This window comes from Scyliorhinus torazame, chromosome 16, assembly GCF_047496885.1.
Source record: "Scyliorhinus torazame isolate Kashiwa2021f chromosome 16, sScyTor2.1, whole genome shotgun sequence".
In the NCBI taxonomy this organism is placed as follows: Eukaryota; Metazoa; Chordata; class Chondrichthyes; order Carcharhiniformes; family Scyliorhinidae; genus Scyliorhinus; species Scyliorhinus torazame.
The window spans coordinates 124,913,718-124,936,805 of NC_092722.1; the positions used below are offsets into that span (position 1 = coordinate 124,913,718).

The 23,088-nt window shown below is 52.6% G+C and overlaps 1 protein-coding gene across 1 annotated transcript in view; it reads left to right on the forward strand.

Moving 5' to 3' along the window:
- Positions 1-20,603, forward strand: part of LOC140392297 (interferon-induced protein with tetratricopeptide repeats 5-like) — a 43,039-nt gene extending 22,436 nt beyond the window's left edge. The window contains exon 5 of the mRNA XM_072477613.1: positions 18,955-20,603. Coding sequence (XP_072333714.1) covers positions 18,955-20,323 — 1,369 coding nt within the window. The 3' untranslated portion in view covers positions 20,324-20,603. The remainder of the gene's footprint in view (positions 1-18,954) is intronic.
- Positions 20,604-23,088: the final 2,485 nt, after the last annotated feature.

Consider the following 23,088-nt stretch of genomic DNA (forward strand, 5'->3'; position numbering starts at 1 on the left):
CTCCCCCATATACCCCTCCCCCATATCCCCCTCCCCATATCCCCATCCCCATATCCCCCCTCCCCCATATCCCCCCTCCCCCATATCCCCCCTCCCCAATATACCCCCTCCCCCATATCCCCCTCCCCCATATCCCCCCTCCCCCATATCCCCCCTCCCCATATCCCCCCTACCCCATATCCCCCCTACCCCATATCCCCTCCCCATATCCCCCCTCCCCCATATCCCCCCTCCCCCATATTCCCCCCTCCCCATATCCCCCCTCCCCAATATCCCCCTCCTCATATCCCCCCTCCCCATATCCCCCCTCCCCCATATCCCCCCTCCCCATATCCCCCCTCCCATATCCCCCCTCCCATATCCCCCTCCCCCATATCCCCTCCTCCCCCATATCCCCCTCCCCATATCCCCAATATCCCCCCTCCCCCAATCCCCCCTCCCCCATATCCCCATATCCCCCCTCCCCCATATCCCCCTCCCCATATCCCCATCCCCATATCCCCCCTCCCCCATATCCCCCCCTCCCCCATATCCCCCCTCCCAATATACCCCCTCCCCCACATCCCCCTCCCCCATATCCCCCCTCCCCCATATCCCCCCTCCGCCATATCCCCTCCCCCATGACCCCCACATCCCCCTCCCCATATCCCCCATATCCCCCCTCCCCCATATCCCCCCTCCCCCATATCCCCCATATCCCCCCTCCCCCATATCCCCCCTCCCCCATATCCACCATATCCCCAAGTGAATCCAGCCCTAACCTTAACCTCTGCAATGCACGCGCAACCAATGGCGTGCATTCATATACCTGCCTAACAGTGTTGCCTTTTACCCCTGCCACCACTGCACCCCCGCCCCCACAGGAGAAGCGCGCACACAACAATAGGGAGCATGTGAGGACTGGAGGAGGCCCCGCTGATGAGAGGCCACTGACCGAACACGAGGAAAGGGCCCTGGAACTGGCTGGCGGACCTGACGACCGGGAGGTTGCTGATGCAGAAGTCGGGGGCGAACTAGCAAGTGAGCCACCGACAGCCCGTCCCCATATCCCCCCTCCCCTATATCCCCCTCCCCATATCACCTGATCACTGCCTGATGTCAAACCATGAATGCTTCATTGTGTATCGCAGGAGCAAACGTCCAGGCACCCATCCCCGCAGATGCAGACCGCCCGCAGGATGCCCCTCGGAGGCCATGGGAGACGGGGAAACCCGGACCCTCCAGCCTGCGACGCCCGCAGGATGCCCCTCGGAGGCCACGGGAGACAGAGAGACCCGGACCCTCCAGCATGCGACGCCCGCAGGATGCCCCTCGCATACCACGGGAGAGGAGAGACCTGGAGCAACAGGGAGACGACACCCCCGTCACGTGCGGGAGCGACCAGCCAGCGACGAGGGGGGCAGCCACAGGCCCCCCGTCACATCCGAGCCAGGACACCACCACCCAGGACACCACTACCCAGGACACCACTACCCAGGACACCACTACCCAGGACACCCCTACCCGGGACAGCACTACCCAGAAAGACGAAATACCGGACAGTGACTCAGAGTGGATGGGTGGAGACGAACCCCCACCGCAAAGTGCCATGGACTCAGAGTGGGACGAAGAGCACGACACAACGCCACTGCTGTCACCAACACCCTCCACCATCGCAGAAACACTCACCTCAGTTGGGCACTTTAGTGATGAGGCGTCTGGTACACTCACTGGTGCTCACAACACAGCCATCCCAGTACAGCAGGTGGAGGTAGGAGCAGCAGAGGGGCCGGGTGGTCGGAGAGCAGCCCAGCCCAAGCGAACATCTGCCGCCCAGATGGATCCCGGGCTACTGCAGTTACCACACCCACACATAGATCCGATGCAACCACTGACCCGGAGACGAGCGAAGAGGGTGACGGCCGGCTTGCGGCGGCTGCAGTCACAGGTGGAGGAGTCCACCGGCGTCCAGGAGCTGGAAGTGGTGCCGGTCATACGTGCCACCCAGGCCGACACCGCACGGGTGGCGTCCGCGGTGGAGGCAATGGGTGCGACGGTGTCAGACATGGGGAACGGTTTGCGAGGCCTGGGGCTTTCCGTGCAGGCGGCGTCTGTGGCCCAGAACATGGCTGCCCTCTCACAGGAGGCCATGAGCCAGTGCCAGCGCCAGATGGCAGAGGCGCTCAACACCATAGCCCAGTCTCAGCAGGCCATAGCCCAGTCTCAGAAGGCCATGGCCCAGTCTCTGCAGGCCATGGCCCAGTCTCTGCAGGCCATCGCTGAGGGCATCGGCGCCAGTGGCCATGTGCGAGCCGGCGTCGCACTGTCACAGACAGGGTTTGCCAATCCCCTGGGCTCCATGGCTGCAAACCTGCAGACCCCTGTCGATACCAGCACGGGCCTCCAGGACTGGCAGCGCCAGATGTCGGGGGGGCATCGGATGGCCAGTCCGTTCGCATCCCCCACCCATGTAGAGGCCTGGGGGCCATCGGGAACCCCGAGGGAGGAGGAGGTGCTGTGGTCCGTCCCGGCTCCCCTGTAGGGGAGGTCCCGGAACACCGCGACACCTCGGACTCCCCCCCTTCCGTCCCAGGTGCATCGAGTGGGCAACGGGCAGGACAGGCTGGCAGCTCGCCATCCCAGTCGCCCGGGCCGCAGCCTGGCCCATCTAGGCCAGGTCGCCCCAGGAAACGGCCGCCAAAGGGATCCAGTGTCAGAGGGCAGGAATCACAGGAGTCCACCTCCAGTTCTGCTGTACCGTCTGGGGAACCACGTAGACGTAGTCAAAGGGCCCGTAAGGCCAAACAATTAGACACTGAGTAAGTTGGCACGGGTGAAGGGCACAGATGAGTTTTAGGGGCTAGGGCACGTGCATGAACTCCTTTGGTTATTAAAGTCAATGTTACAACTACAGAAGCTGCCTTTGTGCTCTGTCCAAAGCGTGCGGGGGTGTCATGTACGTTGAGCGCAAGTGTGTGTGTGAGGGGTGGTCTTACCTCAGCCCCAGGTGAGTCTGCCCCGTTCCCCCTGGGCCGCCATCAACATCCCCCCGGGCAGAGGACGGGACCGTGCGCTGCAGTGTCACAGCCGCATGCAGGGATGGTCCGGGTGGATAATGGTACTGTGGCCATGGGTCAGACATAGTCCAACGATGTGGAGCCAGGAGCTCACCGCAGGGCGGGTTGTCATCATCCTCCATGGCCTGCAATAGACACGCGTCCACCCGCAACTGTGTGAGCCCGGCCCGTTGTGCCGCAGGTGGATCGGCAATGGGGGGGGGTCGTGTGCATGCAGGTGGGGTGGGTGGGGTTGGGGAGGGAGGTGAGGGTGCTGGGTGGGTGGATGGGTGGGGGGGTGTGGGGGGACGGCTTTTGCCATGGTGTGCGGTCTGTGGCCATACTACCCGAATCCCACGCCCATCTAGTCAGTGAAGCGGGCGGCTATCAGCCTGTCCCGTGCCCGCTGGGCCAGCCGGTAACGGTGGACAGCCACCCGCCTGCGTCTACCCCGTCTGCCCTGACCATTACCTCCACCCACCTCATCTGGGGAGGACTGCGCCTCTTCCTGCTGCTCCTCCTCTGCCTGCGGCACATCGCCCCTCTGCTGGGCTATTTTGTGCAGGACGCAGCACACCACAATGATGCGGCCGACCCTATCTGACCGATACTGGAGGGCACCCCCAGAGAGGTCCAGGCACCTGAAACGCATCTTCAGCACGCAAAAGCACCTCTCTATCACTCCCCTTGTCGCTACATGGGCATCATTGTAGCGGTTCTCCGCCTCATTGCGTGGCCTCCGTATAGGCGTCATCAGCCACGATCGCAATGGGTAGCCCCTGTCGCCCAGCAACCAGCCCCTCAGCCGGGGATGGCGTCCCTCGTACATGCCGGGGATGGATGACCACGACAACACGTATGAGTCGTGTACACTGCCTGGATAACGGGTGCAGACGTGCAGGATCATCATGCGGTGGTCGCAGACCACCTGTATGTTCATCGAATAGGTCCCCTTCCTATTGGTGAAAACGGCCCTGTTATCTGCAGGTGGCCGCACGGCGACGTGCATCCCATCAATCGCACCCTGGACCATGGGGAACCTGGCCACGGCAGAGAAGCCCACGGCCCGAGCATCTTGGCTGGCCCGGTCCACAGGGAAGCGGATGTAGCGGTGCGCCATGGCATATAGGGCATCTGTCACTACCCGGATGCACCAATGCACCGATGTCTGCGATATGCCGGACTGGTCCCCACCCGATGCCTGGAATGACCCCGTTGCATAAAAGTTCAGGGCCACCGTAACCTTGACGGACACGGGGAGAGGGTGTCCCCCGCCAGTGCCACGCGGTGACAGGTGTGCCAGCAGGTGGCAGATGTGTGCCACGGTTTCTCGCCTCATCCGGAGTCTCCTCCTGCATTCCCGGTCCGTGAGGTCCTGGTATGACTGCCGGGGCCGGTACACACGGGGCGCCCTCGGGTGCCTCCGTTGCCGTGGGGCCGTGACGTCCTCCTCCCCCTCCTCGTCCTGTCGGTCAGGTGTCCCTCCAGCCTGGGCGGCTGCCGCCTGTCCCTCTGCGGCAGCCTGCGCCTCCTCTCTGGCACGCTCCTCCTCCTCCTCCTCCTCCTCATCCAGGGCAACATAGACATTAGCGGGTGCCGCCATGGCGGCCAACATCGCTGGATGATCGGAAAACATGACGGCCTGGTGGGGGGGAGGGGAACGACGACATGTCATCATTGCCCATATCCCCTCCTCCCCCCAGCCAGGTGGTATGGACCGCATGGGTCCAACTGTTGGAGGCTGGCACCTGGTCAGGTGGACCAACTCACTTGCCCTCGCATCCGCCTTCCCGGCACGAACCCCCCATCCCCCTCCCCGGCACGGACCCCTCCCATCCCCCTCCCCGGCACGGACCCCCCCCACCTCCTCCCCGGCACGGACCCCAACCTCCTCCCCGGCACGGACCCCCCATCCCCCTCCCCGGCACGGACCCCCCCAACCTCCTCCCCGGCACGGACCCCAACCTCCTCCCCGGCACGGACCCCCATCCCCCTCCCCGGCACGGACCCCCCCCAACCTCCTCCCCGGCACGGACCGCCCCCAACCTCCTCCCCGGCACGGACCCCCCTCCCGGCACTCCCCCGGAGCCCAGCCCACTCTAACCACCCCCCCCCCCCCCCCCCCCCGCCGCACACACACACACACACACAACCCGAGACACACCTCTCCTCACACATTCAGACTGCGGCCACGCCATCGCCTGCCCAGAGCCAACCCCCCAGGCCGTCACTCACCTCCACGCTGGTCGGCGTGAACCTGGAGCACAGGGTCACGCCGATGAAAAGGAGGTTTAATTTACGTCGACGTGAACGGTCATCACGTCGACGGGACTTCGGCCCATCCGGAAGGGAGAATATCGGCAGGCCGAAAATCGGCTGCCTTGCGCAGACCCGTGCCATTCTCCGACGGCAGCGGCGCCATTAACGCCCCGCCGACTTTTCGCCCTTCGGAGACTTCGACAACCGGCGGGGGCGGGATTCACGGCGGCCAACGGCCATTCTCCGACCCACTGGGGGGTCGGAGAATGACGCCCCATATGTCTGAGGATTACTCCAGATATGGACAACATGACCCTGGTACAGTGGACCTCATGGTGAGCCAATGGGTTCACTCCTTCAGGGAGTTCCCACCAAAGTCCATCCATCTAAAGGCCAACCCCCCAACGATGCAAGACCTGCTCACCCCCCACCAAACCCTTCACACCTCCTGCCTTAGAGACCCTCTAAAATCCTAAAATAAAGAGATGCCTCAGAGCCCCCTAAATAAAGAGCCCCCCTCCTCCCAGAGATCTCTTAAATGGCGGGTGCCTGGGAAATTTGATGAGAGGAGCTAGGTAGGTAAGTGAGTGAATGGGTAAGTTCATAGGTGAAGAGATGGGTAGTTTGGTAGTCTGCTTTAAGGGTAGTTAATTCACAGGCCAGTCCAGGGCGGGGGTGGATTGTAGACAAATCTTGTCAAGGGTTTGGTCTGGCCAAGGGTCATTCAGGTGGTCATGGGTAATCGGATCAGGCAGGTGGGCTATTTGGCTGGTAGGCAGGTTATTTGTGTTGAGATGTATCATAGAATTTACAGTGCGGAAGGAGGCCGTTCGGCGAATCAAGTCTGCACCGGCTCTTGGAAAGAGCACCCTACCCAAGGTCAACACCTCCACCCTATCCCCATAAACCAGTAACTCCACCCAACACTGAGTGCAATTTTGGACACTAAGGGCAATTTATCATGGCCAATCCACCTAACCTGCACATCTTTGGACTGTGGGAGGAAACCCGAGCACCCGGAGTAAACCCACGCACACACGGGGAGGACGTGCAGACTCCGCACAGACAGTGACGCAAGACAGAATCGAACCTGGGACCCTGGAGCTGTGAAGCAATTGTGCTATCCACAGTGCTACCGTGCTGCCCATGTAGTCGATTGATCGGGTGGGGTAGTCAGGTTGGGCCAAGTGTAGTTGGGGTGAATAGGCATGATGGAGTGTCAGTTGACAAAAGTTTCAATCTGTCTAACATTTCCGAGGTAACTCTCCAGGTGAGTACTGTGGGAATGTCTGAAGTTTCCGACTTTAATTAAGCGTCAGACCCATCTGCGAAGGTCCTATCTCGGAGATCCCATCCTCAGGAGTGGTCAGGGTGTTGATCCAATCGTTATCACGGAGCAAGAGATTGGAGTCTGACAATGGAGTGGGATCTGATGCCGGGTGTTGAGTGAGATGCCAATTAGCAGCAAGTGTGGGAGAGAAACAACCTTTGATTGGAGGAGTAACGAGCAGTAGGAAGTTGAGTGACAGGTGCATGAGTCTGAGCACCGGCGTGACGGCGGTTCGAGAGCAGCAGCTGCTCACTGAAACACAGTCCGAGTGGGAGAGGCGGTTACTTGACCCGTCGGCAGGTCATCAGACTGTGTGGCAGGAATGGCCTGGCTGCTGAGACCATGACCCTGGTGGGACCGGGTGACAAAGATGCTCATCTGCGAGTGGGGAGAGAGGATTTGGGAAGAGGGGCTGCTGACAGAGTGGCTCTCTCAGGGTCAGGGGTTTACTAACCCTGTGAGCATCTCATGATCAAAAATATGGGGTATTGGAGTCACTCACCCCCAGTCACTCACTCCCACCCCCACCCCCGCAGACACACTCAGTCACTCCCAATTACTCACTCACACATACACATTTACTCAGTGCCCCCACCCACATGCACGCACTCACTCCCAAACACTCACTAACACACACTTACTCACTACCCCACCCATAGGCGCGCACACATTCAGTCACTCACTCCCACATACACACGCATGCTCAGTTAATCACTGCCACATATACACACAAACACACACAGTCACCCACTTCCACACGCAATAGCATGCTCAGTTACTGCCACATATACACACACACAAAATCAATCACTCCCACACACATGCTTGCTCAGTTACTCACTGCTACATTTAATCACACAGTCACTCACTCACACACACTCATTCAATCACACACACAGTCATCTCACTCTAACACTCACTCACACACACACTCACACACACAGTCACTCACTCCCACACACACTCACACACTCACTCCCACACACAGTCACTCACACAGTCACTCACTCCCACACACAGTCACTCACTCCGATTTTCCTGCCAAAGGCGTTTTTTAGAGAGATTGAAGGGATGATTACCTCGAATGGGGGGGGGGGGGGGGGGGAGGTGGCCAGAATTACAAAGGTGCTACTACAGAGAGGAAGGCAGGCAGGGGTTTTTGTCTTCCGAACCTGATGTATTATTACTGGGTGGCGAATGTGGAGAAGGTGCGGAGCTGGGTCAGAGGGGTTGACTCCCAATGGGTCAGAATGGAGGAGAGTTTGGGTAGGGGGTCGGGATTGAAGGAGCTAGCGACAGCGCCGTTCCCGACGGCCCCGGGGAAATACTCAGAGAATGCGGTAGTAATAGCTTTGTTGAGAATTTGGACGCATTTTCGACAGCACTTTGGGTTGGGGGCAGGGTCAAGGGAAATCCCAATTTGGGGGAACCAGAGATTTGACCCACGGAAGTGGAATGGAATTTTTTGGAGATGGGAGGAGAATGGAATTGGGACACTAAAAGATTTGTTTCTTGGGGGTCGTTTTGTGGGATTGAAGGAGCTGGGAGCGAAGTATGGGCTGGAGCAGGGGGAAATATTTAGATACATGCAGGTTCGGGACTTCGCCAGAAAGGAGATACAGAGCTTCCCAGTAGAGCCAGCTTCCACATTGCTGGAGGTGGTGCTGACGACAGAGGACTGGAGAAGGGGGTAGTATCGGTGGTTTATGGGGCTATTTTGGAGGAGGAGAAGGCGCCGCTAGAAGGAATCAAGGCAAAGTGGGAGGAAGAGTTGGGAGAGGGTATGGAGGAGGGTTTCTGGTGTGAGGTGCTCCAGAGAGTGAACGCCTCCACCTTATGTGTGAGGTTGGGCTGATATAGTTGTTGTGGGAAAATCAACCACTTCGGGAGTCAGACTTGCTGTGTTCAATCAGTGCAGTTTATTGTTACACGAAGCTTCGGGAGAAAGCGTACGTACCCCGCGGTACGGTAGCCAACCTTTCTCGTGGTTTGAATGGCAGTCATTCATGTTATACTTTGGGTTCACAATGAGCCCAGATACAAAACAATTATCACCTTGTTATCTTTAAACATTTTATAGATTGTACATCGCTATTTGTAAGCATTTTGCCATTTACCCATGATTATAGTTAAAGAGGTTTTACAGGTTACAGGTAGCAGCAGGAAAGCAGTATCGATTGTCCCTTTGTTTTAGGAAATGGCCCAAGATATTCGTATTAGCATATCATTGTGTACACCTTGGCTGAAGTCAGCTTTATTCAAGTGGTGTCCCGCATTTATGTATTTCTTAATCTTCCTCTCTGGCTCCCTTTGTCCTGGATCTGTTCCTATCTGTCCCACTGGCACCCCACTGGGCTCCAGGCATCAGTTATGTCTGCTTTATTCTCTGTGTCTCCATCTTGTGTGTCAGGCAGCCATCTTCTGTGCCAAGTGCCCTTCTGAACCATTTCCCACTTCAATCCCTCCTTTTGGTCTGGGCTGTTGTCGCCCCAACAGCCCCATAGACCAACACCACGGTACCTCTCATTGGTACAGGTCAGCAACTTCCCGCCTTTCTCCGCATCTCCTGGAGTCTTCGGGGAATATTGTGGTTTCGTTAAGGGTGACACTGGCTCCTGACACAACCTTTGTTATGGTACTACAGCAGATTTTAAGATACCCAAAGCTAAGGCAGCACATCAGTGTAACAGTTATGAACATGACCAGTCCGTGTATTAAATAGGATCCCCAGGTATTTCCCACCAGCCACTCTAGCCAGCTACTTCCTTTTGTGGCTCCCTGTCTGAAGTTATCCAGTTGTTCCCTGATATTGTGAATGGCCTCTGTAATATTATAGGATTTGTCTATGACATGAGTTACACATTTATCTCCTATGATTGTACACACTCCCGCTTGTTGGGCTAACTGGTAGTCTACGGCATACCGTGTCTGTTGTGCATATAATCTGAGTTCAGTCATTTCTTGGTTGACAGACTCTAGCGCTTTTGAGGTACTGTTTCCCAAGTTTGTTAATCCACAAACAATTACATTTCTGTTCTTAGCACTAATCACCGTACCCCAGGGATGATCCTAATGTGCCCGGGGTTTCCCAATCAGCGCAGAATTCCTTGCTGATAGCCCGGGTCACTATTCTTCTCCGAATATGTCCCTTCTGAGGGCATGGTACGGTGAGTGGTCCTATGGTTCCCACTGCAAAAAGGCCTGGGAGATCTAGTGTTTCTGTCACGTACGTTCCATTGAAGAGGAACATGTATCCCTCCTTTGCCTGGTAGCATGTAGTGTCCTGATTATGAGTCTGCCTGTATTCCCAATTTCTCGGTTCCCCTGACTCCCCGTTTGATTCCACCACCTGGTAAGTATCAAACGGGTATGTCCATGTGGCTGAGCTTACGTGAGTCCCATTGCACTGCTCACACATGAGCTGTCTTCCTGCGGTTATGTTCATGCATTTTAGTTCATTGCAGGTGCAAGTAAACTGTCCTTTATTAACCCGACAATGCTGGTGGATGCACTGCCTCTGTATGCAGGAATTATTTATGGGGACCAGGGCATAGGCACATCCCCATCCCTGCCCTGTGAAACAAAGCGGATAGCTTGCTGTATCTTGACCAGCTTTCCCTCCCTCCTTTTGGAGCTCCCCACCCCCAGAGTCGGTGGGATTTACAAGTTTCACACATCTCCCCTGTATCCCCTTTTTATACTTTCCGATTTCTCCCTTACAGGGTGCACCTGATGTATCAACAGTATATAAATCGCTCGGGATCCACCCAGGGGTGGCTACAAATAGGGCTTCGAATGCGCTAATGGGTAGCATACAGTTCGATTCCCGTGTAAATCTATATGGGCTTTGTAAAATAGATTATCCTCTAGCCCAGGCAAATTTACAGTCGCGACAACGCAAAGTATCATAATCACACCCGTGGTTACACACATTTTTACAACAAGCAAGTATCTGGCTGTTTAGCACAGGGCTGTTCAGCACAGGGCTAAATCGCTGGCTTTGAAAGCAGACCAAGGAAGGCCAGCAGCACGGTTCGATTCCCATAACAGCCTCCCCGAACAGGCGCCGGAATGTGGCGACTAGGGGCTTTTCACAGTAACTTCGTTTGAAGCCTACTTGTGACAATAAGCGATTTTCATTTCATTTTTCATTCAATTCTAACACTACAGTTTATAATCTGTCTGTATGCTTGGTTGCAGAACTGTTCTACACTTTCCGAGTACGCGGTCTCCTCCTGTGTTTGGGGGAAAGCAATTGGATTAGTTCATTCATGTTCCGGTTTATACAATTCTAGCTGGGTCCAGTGTTTCCAGGTTCCCTTCCCGCTTATGTCAATACAGGCACAGGTGCCTCCACTAATTATGACTTCATATGGCCCATTCCATTTTGGGGCAAATCCTGGCTCAACAGGAAGTGTTTTTATTAGGACGCGACTTCCCGCTGCTGGGACATCAGGGAATATTTTAAGCTCCCTTTGTGCATCTTTTTGTTCCTGATTGTCTTTTACAAATTTACACATCCCTTTTAGCTGGGTGCTCAGTTCCGAAACATATCTCCTGATTCTGTCTTCTAGCTGACCTACATCGGTCCCACCTGTTATGATGCTTTCTGGTAATTGCATCGTCCGTCCTGTCTTTAGCTCATAAGGGGTTAATCCGGTTGTCCGGTTTGTAGTATGTGGTGGTATGTATTAGGGGTAATACGGTACACCACGTGTCGACAGGCAATTGGTGGAGGGATGCCAGGTCCTGATAGGATCTGCCACCTACTGGACTCCACCCAGAAATGCCGGTATAAGAACCCAGTTTTCCCTCCATTTCCCTCAGCAGTTGCATTCTGTAACCACGCTGCTGGGGATAAAGTTCTGCTTAATAAAGCCTTCAATTGACATTACCTCAACCTGCCTCGCGTCATATTTACGGTGCTACATGGTAGCCCTTAGCCTCATTAGTATAGTGGGCAATACCTCTGTCCACATTTTTCCCGACGTTTGCATCGCTTTAGCTAATGTATTCTTAAGTGTTCTATTCATACGTTCCACCATCCCAGAACTCTGTGGATGATAGGGGATATGGAATTTTTGTTTTATCCCCATCAGCTTACATACTGTTTTCATCACTTTCCCAGTGAAGTGTGTCCCCTGGTCCGAATCAATTTGTAGGGGCACTCCCCATCTAGAGATTACTTCCTCTGCCAATATTCTGGCTACCGTGGTAGCAGTACAATTTCTGCTGGGGAATGCTTCTACCCACCGGGTGAATTGGTCTATGATGACCAGACAATAAGTTTTTCCATGGGATTGTGGTAGTGGCCCTGTGAAATCCATTTGCAGGTGTTCCCAGGGTCCCTTGGGTCTGGGTTGGTGTCCCATTTTAATTTTTATGGGTTTACCAGGGTTGTGTTGTGCACATATCACGCATCGGTGGCAGTGTCGGGCTACGTCTCTTCCCATCCCTTTCCACCACCATTCTCTTCCTAAGCTGGTTATCATGGCCTCTCTACCCACATGCGAGAGCCCATGGTGTAATTCCAATAGGGTGTTTTGTATGCATTCTGGTGCTATAACCTTATCCTCTCGTCTCCAAACATTATCAGCCCCTTTGGCTGCACCCTGCGCTTCCCATCTCTCTCTCTCCTCACTTGGGGTGTTCTCCTGTAATTCCCTAATATCTATATCTTCTTCTACTGGTTCTGTAGCTGCTATTGGTAGCTCGCTAATCGCTTTTTGTTCTAGAGCCAGTTGTGCTGCTGCATCAGCTGCTTGGTTTCCTTTGAAATTCAACCAATCCGGGTTGTCTCTTCCTGGCTCCTTCTGGTGCGCTTTAATTTTGATTACTGCGGCTTCTCGGGGTTTCTCACTGGCTTTTAATAGCGCCCTAATTCTTTGCTGATGTTTGATAGGGGTTCTGCCAGTGGTTATGAACCCTCTCCTTCCCCATGTTGTCATGTAATCATGTATAATTCCAAATGCATATCGGCGATCCGTGTATATGTTCACGGTTTTCCCCTCAGATAACTCTGGTGCCTGTGTGAGCGCCACTAGTTCAGCTACTTGCGCAGATTGACCTCCGTCAATCCTTCCTGACCTTATGATTTCTAACTTATCATTCACTACTGCCCACCCTGTCCGGGGTGATCCTTCCACATATTTTCGTGACCCACCTACAAAGAGGGTCTCCTCAGCTGTTGTTAATGGTGTGTCTTTTATTCTACCTTCTCTTTCATCTCTGTTTACATCTCCACAGGTGTGTGGCTCTCCTGTATCTAAAATCCTTTCTGCTGGATTCTCCCCTATATCTCTTACTATTACTACGGGCTTGCTTGGGGGTAGGAGGACAGCTTCCCACTTGGCCCTCTTTATGTTCGAGACTGACCTTAATTTCCCCGTATTTAACATTTCCACCAAGGTGTGCTTGGTGTGGAGGATTAGTTCCCTGCCATCACTACTGGTTCGCTAATTCTTACGGCCCAGGCGGCACAATCTAAAACGGCTATGCATCTTGGCAACTCGGTGACTGTCGGTCCCTCTGCAGTCGAATAGTACCCTATGGGTCTCCTCTTGTCGCCATGGTCCTGTGTCACTACTGCGGAATAGAATCCTCCCTCATTGCTACAATGGATATGAAAATATTTATTCGAATCTGGTAACCCTAGTCCAGGGGCTGATATTAGTTCTGTTTTTAGTTTACTGTAAGCCTCTTCCTGCTCCGGTCCCCAATTTACGGGCTCTAACGCTGGTTTTCCCCCTTTGACTAGTCCCTGCATTGGTTCGGCCAATTTTGCGAACCCCAGGATAAAACTTTGGCTATAGTTGAATAACCCTAACACCTTCCTGACCCCTCTTATGGTGACGGGTCGCGGCATTTGTTGAATTGCCTGCTTCCGATCTGCTGGTATTTCTTTAAATCCTTGGGATATAAGGTGTCCTAGATATAGGACCTGTGCCTTCCCGATTTGTGCCTTCTTGGGGCTTACCTTTAACCCTGCAGTTTCTATCTCGTGTAGGATTAGGTACAGTGCTTCCTGGTGTCCCAACTTGGACCCTGAAGCTATTAGGATATCGTCTACATATTGTAGGGCCATGCTGCCCTCTGGTAGATCTACCCTACTCAGGATGTCACTCATTACCCGATGGAAGATAGCGGGGCTGTTGTGGAATCCCTGTGGTAGGCGAGTCCACATGTATTGTCTGTCCCTTACTGTGAAGGCGAATTTGTCCTGTGATTCGGGATCCAATGGTAGGGACCAGAATCCGTTGGCTATGTCCAATACTGTGAATATTTTATGTTCCTGCGACAGTTCGTTCAGGATTGTCAAGGGGTTTGCTACAATGGGGTGCAATTTGGGCGTGACTTTATTAAGTCCGGTATAGTCTATCGTGAGCCTATAGCTCCCATCAGGCTTGATTACTGGCCAGGTTGGGGAGTTAGTGGTGCTTGTGGTCTCCCATAGGATTCCCCTCTCCACTAACCCTTTGACTATTTCTACTATGGCCTTTTCAACCTCTGGGTTAATTGGACACTGTCGGTGGGATTTATGCTCTGGTCCTGGTACCTTTATCGGGTCCGTTTTAGTCAGTCCAGTATCTAATTTTGTCTCCGCCCACACTCTGGGGATGGAAGCACAGATGGCTCCGAACCCCCCTGTCTCTAATTCCCAATTTCTGGCGGTGACTGTGGCCACCTTAATGGTTTCCAAGTGATTTGTAAGTTTCCCTATTTTAGTTTTCCGATCGTCCTGTCTCGGACAAATCAGTTCTCCCTTTCCACAATCTATTAAAACTTTATATTCCTTCATTAAATCATTTCCCATTATTGTACCCTCGTTATTTTGGCATACATAGAATCTCATGGGTATATACAAATTATTTATTTCTACTAACGTGCTTTCGCTCAGGTAGGCGGGTGTTCTGTTCCCTCCTATCCCGGTTAGGCGAATCATTTTGTTTGTATGGTGTAAGGGTAGGTTGGTAACAGATATGGACGCTCCTGTGTCCACTAGCATCTCACATTGTCTGACCCCTACTAGTGCAGACACATAAATTCTTCCTTCCTATTTACCCTTCTGAGTGGAGGCTGCAGATAGTCAGCCTGCTGACCTCGGGAGGTTCCGTGATCCCTCCGGTTCTGTGGTGGTCCTGGATCGGGCCGGGGGTCTCCCATGCTTCTCCCAACACACTGCCTCTGAGTGTCCATGCTTATTACAGTGGCTGCAATGCTTCCCAGTGTCTCCTGGTCTGTCTCCTTTCTGTGGGGCCCCGCAATCCCTCGCATAGTGCCCTTGCCGGCCACAATTGTGACAGGTCAGTTTCGGCTTGGCCCAGTTCCCGTTACTGGGGGTTGCTACTCTTTCTGGTCTTGCTAGACCTGGGATGTCTCCTCTACCTGTACCCCGCTAGCCCACTCTACCAACTCGTCGTAATCCTGGGACATAATCACTCCCATTTTTAGGATAGTCTGGTGGGCACTAGAGAGTCCATCTTTAAAAGCTTGGATGAACTACCATTCCCCACGGCATGGGTTCCCTTGCCCTGAGCTCTCTTGGTACACGTGGAACAATCGTTCCCCGTATTCAGAAGCTCCTTCCCCTTTCTCCTGTCTTGTGGTAGTGACCTTGCTCCAGTTAGTGGGAGCGTTCCCTAACACTCTCTGGGTTTCCGTTTTAAATTGGATGAAGGGGTCCTGCTGTGCATCTATCTCTGCTGTTAAAGCGACGGCATGTGTCCACCGTCCCCCGTTATAATCCTGGGCTGCAGGAGTGCCGGGTCCGCCAGCTACCTCCCTCCACTTATCTGCTGGATAGGCTGCCCTGACCAGCTGGTGTACGTCTCTTAGGTGTAACTGGTGTCCCACCCAGATTGTGTCTAATTCTTCCCAGAATTTGGTGTTTGCGCTTCTAGGTTGTAATTTGCCCAGGGAAGCCATTATCTGCTGTCTCTCACCTGGGGTACAGGGTTTATAATTCGCTTTTGGCTGCGCATCTGTTCCCCCTCGGGTTACTGGCGCTAAATTGTATTCTAACGCACCCCACCCTGCCGGACGGGCGGTTGGCCCCTGCTGTGTGGGCTCGTAAGGGGGTAGGGGATCGGTTTCCCCCCTCCCTGATTGTTCTCTCAACACGTGGTTGTGTTTCTCCAGTTCCCTTACTCTAGATTCTAATTCCCTGATCTTCTCTTTGTCTTCCTTCCACTTTTCAGTAGAGCTGCCTACTTGTTCAATTCATCCTGCTAACTCATGTACTAACATTATCCCTATCTTTTTAGTCTTGTTTCTCTTCTCTTTGTCTATCCAACCCCTCTGTTGTTCTAAGGTCTGGGAAGTGTCCCAGCCGTCCTTCTTCATCTTTTTTATCACCGCTTGTCTGTCTGTCATATATGTCTCGAAAAGAGAAACTGCAGATCCCCTTTTTATATCATTGCCTGCCATCACGCAGACTTCAATACCCCCGGTTACTATGAGTAAAGTGTGCTCTCTACTGGAGGGACTTCACTACCCCCCCCCCCCCCCCCCCCCCGAGCCACTATCACTATTCCAGCGCCGCGCTATCGCTACCGTCTCTCAGGGTTTGACTTATACTCACGGTGTCCACTATTACCACCTCGGCAACGTGCTTCTCCACCGGAGTTCGGCTCAAGATCAGAGATGATCAGCTCCTTTTCCGCACTGCTAATAAGACATTTGACAGCCCAGTGCCCAACTTATGCTCTCATTTCAGACAAGAACTCTGCGTTTGTTCGCCACTACAGAGTTCGGGGTTAGCCGATTTCTGCCACTTGTGCTTCACAATCCTTAGTGCCTTTGGTGCCTCAATACCCACTTCAAATCCTGACTGTGTGAGGGATACATCCTCTTGACAGCCAGTCTAAGGCTGGGCGTTTGGGGCAGCACTACCTTGTCCGTTTGTTGATCAGCACAAGCCACAAATCCTTAATACTATCAGCAGTTAGTACCAAACCTGATCTATTATCATGTCACTATACAGTCAAGACTTAAATCAGTATGCTTATCACTATAGGTATCTTACTTTAAACTGCACATTTTGACCTGTCTGACCCCTGCAGTTTCGAAACGATCTTTACCCCGGCTTTCCGATCGAGGCCTTCGATCGGAACTCACCAGAAGTAAGATCCTGCCGACTATGCCAATATGTTGTGGGAAAATCAACCACTTCGGGAGTCAGACTTACTGTGTTCAATCAGTGCAGTTTATTGTTACATAAAGCTTCGGGAGAAAGTGTACGTACCCCGCGGTATGGTAGCCAACCTTTCTCGTGGTTTGAATGGCAGTCATTCATTTTATACTTTGGGTTCACAATGAGCCCAGATACAAAACAATTATGTAGCCCCACTGAAAGGGGCTACACAGGTGGAGAAGGTAGTCAAGAAGGCATACGACATGCTTGCCTTCATTGGCCGGGGCATTGAGTATAAGAATTGGCAAGTCATGTTGCAGCTGTATAGAACCTTAGTTAGGCCACACTTGGAGTATAGTGTTCAATTCTGGTCGCCACACTACCAGAAGGATGTGGAGGCTTTAGAGAGGGTGCAGAAGAGATTTACCAGAATGTTGCCTGGTATGGAGGGCATAAGCTATGAGGAGCGATTGAATAAACTCGGTTTGTTCTCACTGGAACGAAGGAGGTTGAGGGGCGACCTGATAGAGGTATACAAAATTATGAGGGGCATAGACAGAGTGGATAGTCAGAGGCTTTTCCCCAGGGTGGAGGGGTCAATTACTAGGGGGCATAGGTTTAAGGTGAGAGGGGCAAAGTTTAGAGTAGATGTACGAGGCAAGTTTTTTACGCAGAGGGTAGTGGGTGCCTGGAACTCACTACCGGAGGAGGTAGTGGAAGCAGGGACGATAGGGACATTTAAGGGGCATCTTGACAAATATATGAATAGGATGGGAATAGAAGGATACGGACCCAGGAAGTGTAGAAGATTGTAGTTTAGTCGGGCAGTATGGTCGGCACGGGCTTGGAGGGCCGAAGGGCCTGTTCCTGTGCTGTACATTTCTTTGTTCTTTGTTTGTATCACCTTGTTATCTTTAAACAGCCACTTCGGGTTCAGAATGAGCCCAGATACAAAACAATTATCACCTTGTTATCTTTAAACATTTTATAGATTGTACACCGCTATTTGTAAGCATTTTGCTATTTCCACATGGTTATAGTTAAAGAGGTTTTACAGGTTACAGGTAGCAGCAGGAAACCAGTATCGATTGTCCCTTTGTTTTAGGAAATGGCCCAAGATATTCGTATTAGCATAAGTTATGTCTGCTTTATTCTCTGTGTCTCCATCTTGTGTGTCAGGCAGCCATCTTCTGTGCCAAGTGCCCTTCTGAACCATTCCCCACTTCACAGCTCAAGGTGGTAGATAGAGCACACCTCACAAGGGCAAGTATGAGCCGGCTCTTTGAGGAGGTAGAAGATGTGTGTGAACATTGCGGGGGGGAGGGGGGCCCGCAAACCACGTTCATATGTTTTGGTCCTGTCCAAAACTGGAGGATTACTGGAAGAAGGGTAATCTCTAAAGTGATGCACGTGAAACTGGGCCCGCGCCCTCTGGAGGTCATATTTGGGGTGTCGGACCAGCGGGGTTGAAAACGGGAGTGGAGGCAGATGTTGTAGACTTCGCCTTGTTTATCGCCCGAAGGCGGATCCTGTTAGGGTGAAGATCAACCTCTCCACCCTGTGCTTGGTGTGGCGGGGGGACCTGCTGGTATTCTTGACGCTTGAAAAGGTCAAATTTGAACTGAGGGGAAGGATGGAGGGGTTCCACAATTCATGGGCGTTATTCATTATGCACTTTCGAGAATTGAATCACATCAAACTTTAGGGGGGGACGGGGGTGCTGGGAGGGTTGGGGGGAGAGGGACTGTATTTGTTTATGGTGACGAGGGTGATTCCTGATTCTCTTTTGTCATTTGTTTTGTTAACATGCGGGCTAATGTTTGGGGTTTGGTGGGTGGATGGGATCGTTGTAGATTTGGGCATTGACATTACATTCGTTACTGATTATTGTTTACTGTTGGGTGTAAATTTGGGAGAAAATGTGAAAAAGGAGGAGAATTTTTAAAAAATGTTTTTAAACAAAACAATAATTCTCTTGTAATGTCAGTGTTCAGAGTCACCAATAGGATCCAGTACTGGAATATGAATTACATGCCATAGTACCATATGGTACCGTAACATTGCTAATTATCCTTACTCTGTCATCTCGTGGTAACCATCGGCCCGGGTTAAAATTATTTCCAAAGAAAAAAAGTTCATTATCAGCAAGTTACAATTGTAGGTAACATGGATCATGGAAGATTTTTTTTCTCTTGCAGTAACACACAGAAAGATTTGTTGAAAGTGGAGCTCGATCAGCTTCAATGTCACTTCACGTGGGCTCCACAGAGAGAAAACATTGACCTGGACAATATGAAGCAAAGATTAGAAGATTCAATACATCTTGATATGCAATATAAAGCCACGTCTTATAACCAACTCGCTTTTGTAAACTGTCTGCAAGGAAAGTATGTGGAAGCGATTCAAAACTTAGAGGAAGCTGAAAAGTTACTGAGGGAGAATCATGAAGATGAATTTGATGAAAGAATCATCATCACCTATGGAAACTATGCCTGGGTATATTATCACATGGGACAACTGACAGAGGCTCAGTCCTATCTCGACAAACTGGAGAGGATCTGTAAACAATTTCCTGATGCCTCTCGGTACACAGCAATGATACCTGCAGTATCTGGGGAGAAGGGTTGGTTACTGTTGAACTCTGGCGTTCAATACTATAACGAGGCAATGGAATGTTTTGAAATGGCTCAGAAGAAATATCCAAATAACATTGACTGGAATGTTGGATATGCAATTGTCCTGTCTCGTCTGGAAGGGCTTTCTGGTGCCACTGAGAGTGCTGACTCAAGAAATTCAGTGAATCAATGGAGACGTGTGCTTGAGCTCGATCCCAATGACGCTGAAGCAATGGTGCAGTTGGCTCTAAAACTCCAAGTGTTCAGGCAATATGAGGACGCAAACACTTTAGTTAAACAAGCACTGGAGAAGTCCCCTGGTCTTCCATATGTGCTCCGTTATGCAGCAAAACTTTACAGAAGGGCTAGAAATATCGAAAAAGCCCTGACGCTGCTGGACAAAGCATTAAAAATGACCCCCAAATCTGCCTTCTTATACCACCAGAAAGGTATGTGTTACAAATACAAAATACAGACACTGAAAAAATCTCAAGGCAGCAAAGGTTCTGGCAAAATTGATACGTTAATCAACGATTGTAAAGAGTGTTTTAAAAAAGCACTTGAGCTCAAGCCATCATTTATTCTTGCAGAACTAGGTTATGCACACATCTGTTCCATAAATGGAGAATATTGTGAAGCAGAGGACATCTACAGTAAACTCCTGGAATTGGAAAATACATGTCCAGAAAATAAGCAAGAAATACGTTTTCAGTTTGGGTTATTTGAACAGAATTACAAACACTCACAATCAAATGCCATCAAATATTTTCTAGAAGGATTTAAAATCAAACATGACTCAAACTCACGGAACAATTGTCGCACCCATTTGGAGAAAATAGCCAAGAACCCACAAGACATCGTGGCTTTCTGCATTTGTGGGATCATACATATGTTGGATGGGGAGGAATGCTTTGAAAAGATCTTGGAGATTGAACTTGGTGATGCTGAATAGTTACGTGCTCTCCCTGAATTAAACATTTCTATCCAGGCGAACAATTAATTTCCAACCTAACATATCTGAAAGAATTCATTCACATTCTCGGACATATAAAAGGGTTTGCCTGGAAACTTTGTCATTTACTTTCCGACAACACCAGATTAAAGTCCAACAGGTTTGTTTCAAACACTAGCTTTCGGAGCACTGCTCCTTCCTATAAAACTAATAAATGAGTTTGACACTACTGAACTATCTCTAGAAATAAAGTAATGAAATAAACTGTATCTGAACTACACGTGTTGTCTAAGCTGTGATCTATCTATACTCTACAACTGCTGTCTAGCTACTCCTTAGATTCAGTAGTCACTTCTGGTAACATGTTATATTACATTACTACTCCTGGTGGCATGTTATATTACTGTGTTGAAGTAATATATATCGTACTAGTTGCTGATGATCCTGAAGAATACACGAGTCTTCGATGTAAAGCAAACTAATTTATTAAGTTGCAATAAAACTAATAAATGAGTTTGACTCTACTCAACAATCTCTAGAAATAAAGTAATGAAATATACCTACATAAACTGTATCTGAACTACATGTGTTGTCTGAGCTGTGATCTATCCAGACTATATTAGTGCTGTCTGGAACGCCTGTGTGGAAAGAGAACAAGGGGCGTAATTCTCCGACCCCCCCAGCGGGTCGGAGAATGACAGTTGGCCGCCGTGAATTCTGCCCCCGCCGCCCGCCGAAGTCTACGAAGGGAGAAAAGTCGGCGGGGCGTCAATGTTGCCGCAGACCTCGGAGAATGGCATGGGGTCCGTGCCAGGGAGGAGGATGGGGGGGTCCGTGCCGGGGAGAGGGGATGGGGGGGTCCGTGCCGGGGAGGGGGGATGGGGGGGTCCGTGCCGGGGAGGGGGGCGTGCGAGGGCAAGTGAGTTGGTCCACCTGGCCAGGTGCCAGCCTCTAACAGTTGGACCCATGCGGTCCAGGCCACCTGGCTGGGGGAGGAGGGGGTATGGGCAATGATGACATGTCGTCGTTTCCCCCCCCCCCAGGCCGTCATGTTTTCCAATCAGCCAGCGATGTTGGCCGCCGTGGCGGCAGCCGCTAATGTCCATGTTGCCCTGGATGAGGAGGAGGAGGAGGAGCGTGCCAGAGAGGCGGCGCAGGCTGCCGCAGAGGGGCAGGCGGCAGCCGACCAGGCTGGAGGGACACCTGACCGACAGGACGAGGAGGGGGAGGAGGACGTCGCGGCCCCATGGCAACGGAGGCACCCGAGGGTGCCCCGTATGTACCGGCCCCGGCAGTCATACCAGGACCTCACGGACCGGGAATGCAGGAGGAGACTCCGGATGAGGCGGGAAACCGTGGCACACATCTGGCACCTACTGGCACACCTGTCACCGCGTGGCACTGGCGGGGGACACCCTCTCCCGTGTCCGTCAAGGTTAAGGTGGCCCTGAACTTTTATGCAACGGGGTCATTCCAGGCATCGAGTGGGGACCTGTCCGGCATATCGCAGACATTGGTGCACTGGTGCATCCGGGCAGTGACAGACGCCCTATATGCCATGGCGCACCGCTACATCCGCTTCCCTGTGGACCGGGCCAGCCAAGATGCCTGGACCGTGGGCTTCTCTGCCGTGGCCGGGTTCCCCATGGTCCAGGGCGCGATTGATGGGATGCACGTCGCCGTGCGGCCACCTGCAGATAACAGGGCCGTGTTCACCAATAGGAAGGGGACCTATTCAATGAACATACAGGTGGTCTGCGACCACCGCATGATGATCCTGCACGTCTTCGCCCGTTACCCGGAAGTGTCCATGACTCATACGTGTTGTCGCGGTCATCCATCACCGGCATGTACGAGGGACGCCATCCCCGGCTGAGGGGCTGGTTGCTGGGCGACAGGGGCTACCCATTGCGATCGTGGCTGATGACGCCTGTACGGAGGCCATGCAATGAGGCGGAGAACCGCTACAATGATGCCCATGTAGTGACAAGGGGAGTGATAGAGAGGTTCTTTGGCGTGCTGAAGATGCGTTTCAGGTGCCTGGACCTCTCTGGGGGCGCCCTCCAGTATCAGTCAGATAGGGTCGGCCACATCAATGTGGTGTGCTGCGTCCTGCACAACATAGCCCTGCAGAGGGGCGATGTACCGCAGGCAGAGGAGGACCGAGTGGAGGAGCAGCAGGAAGAGGCGCAGTCCTCCCCAGATGAGGGGGATGGGGGCAATGGTCAGGGCAGACGGGCTAGACACGGGCGGGTGGCTGTCCACCGTTACCGGCTGGGCCAGTGGTCATGGGACAGGCTGATAGCCGCCCGCTTCACTGACTAGATGGGCGTGGGAATCGGGTAGTTTGGCCACAGACCGCACACCATGGCAACAGCCGACCACCCACACCCCCCACCCACCCAGCACCCTCACCCCCCCTCCCCAACCCCACCCACCCCACCCGCATGCACACCACCCCACCATTGCCGATCCACCTGTGGCACAACGGCCGGGCTCACACAGTTGCCGATGGATGCGTGTCTATTGCAGGCCATGGAGGATGATGACAACCCGCCCTGTGATGAGCTCCTGGCTCCACATCGTTGGACTATGTCTGACCCATGGCCACAGTACCACCATCCACCGGGACCATCCCTGCATGCGGCTGTGACACTGCAGCGCACGGTCCCATCCTCTGCGCAGGGGGATGTTGATGGCGGCCCAGGGGGAACGGGGCAGACTCACCTGGGGCTGAGGTAAGACCACCCCTCACACACACACTT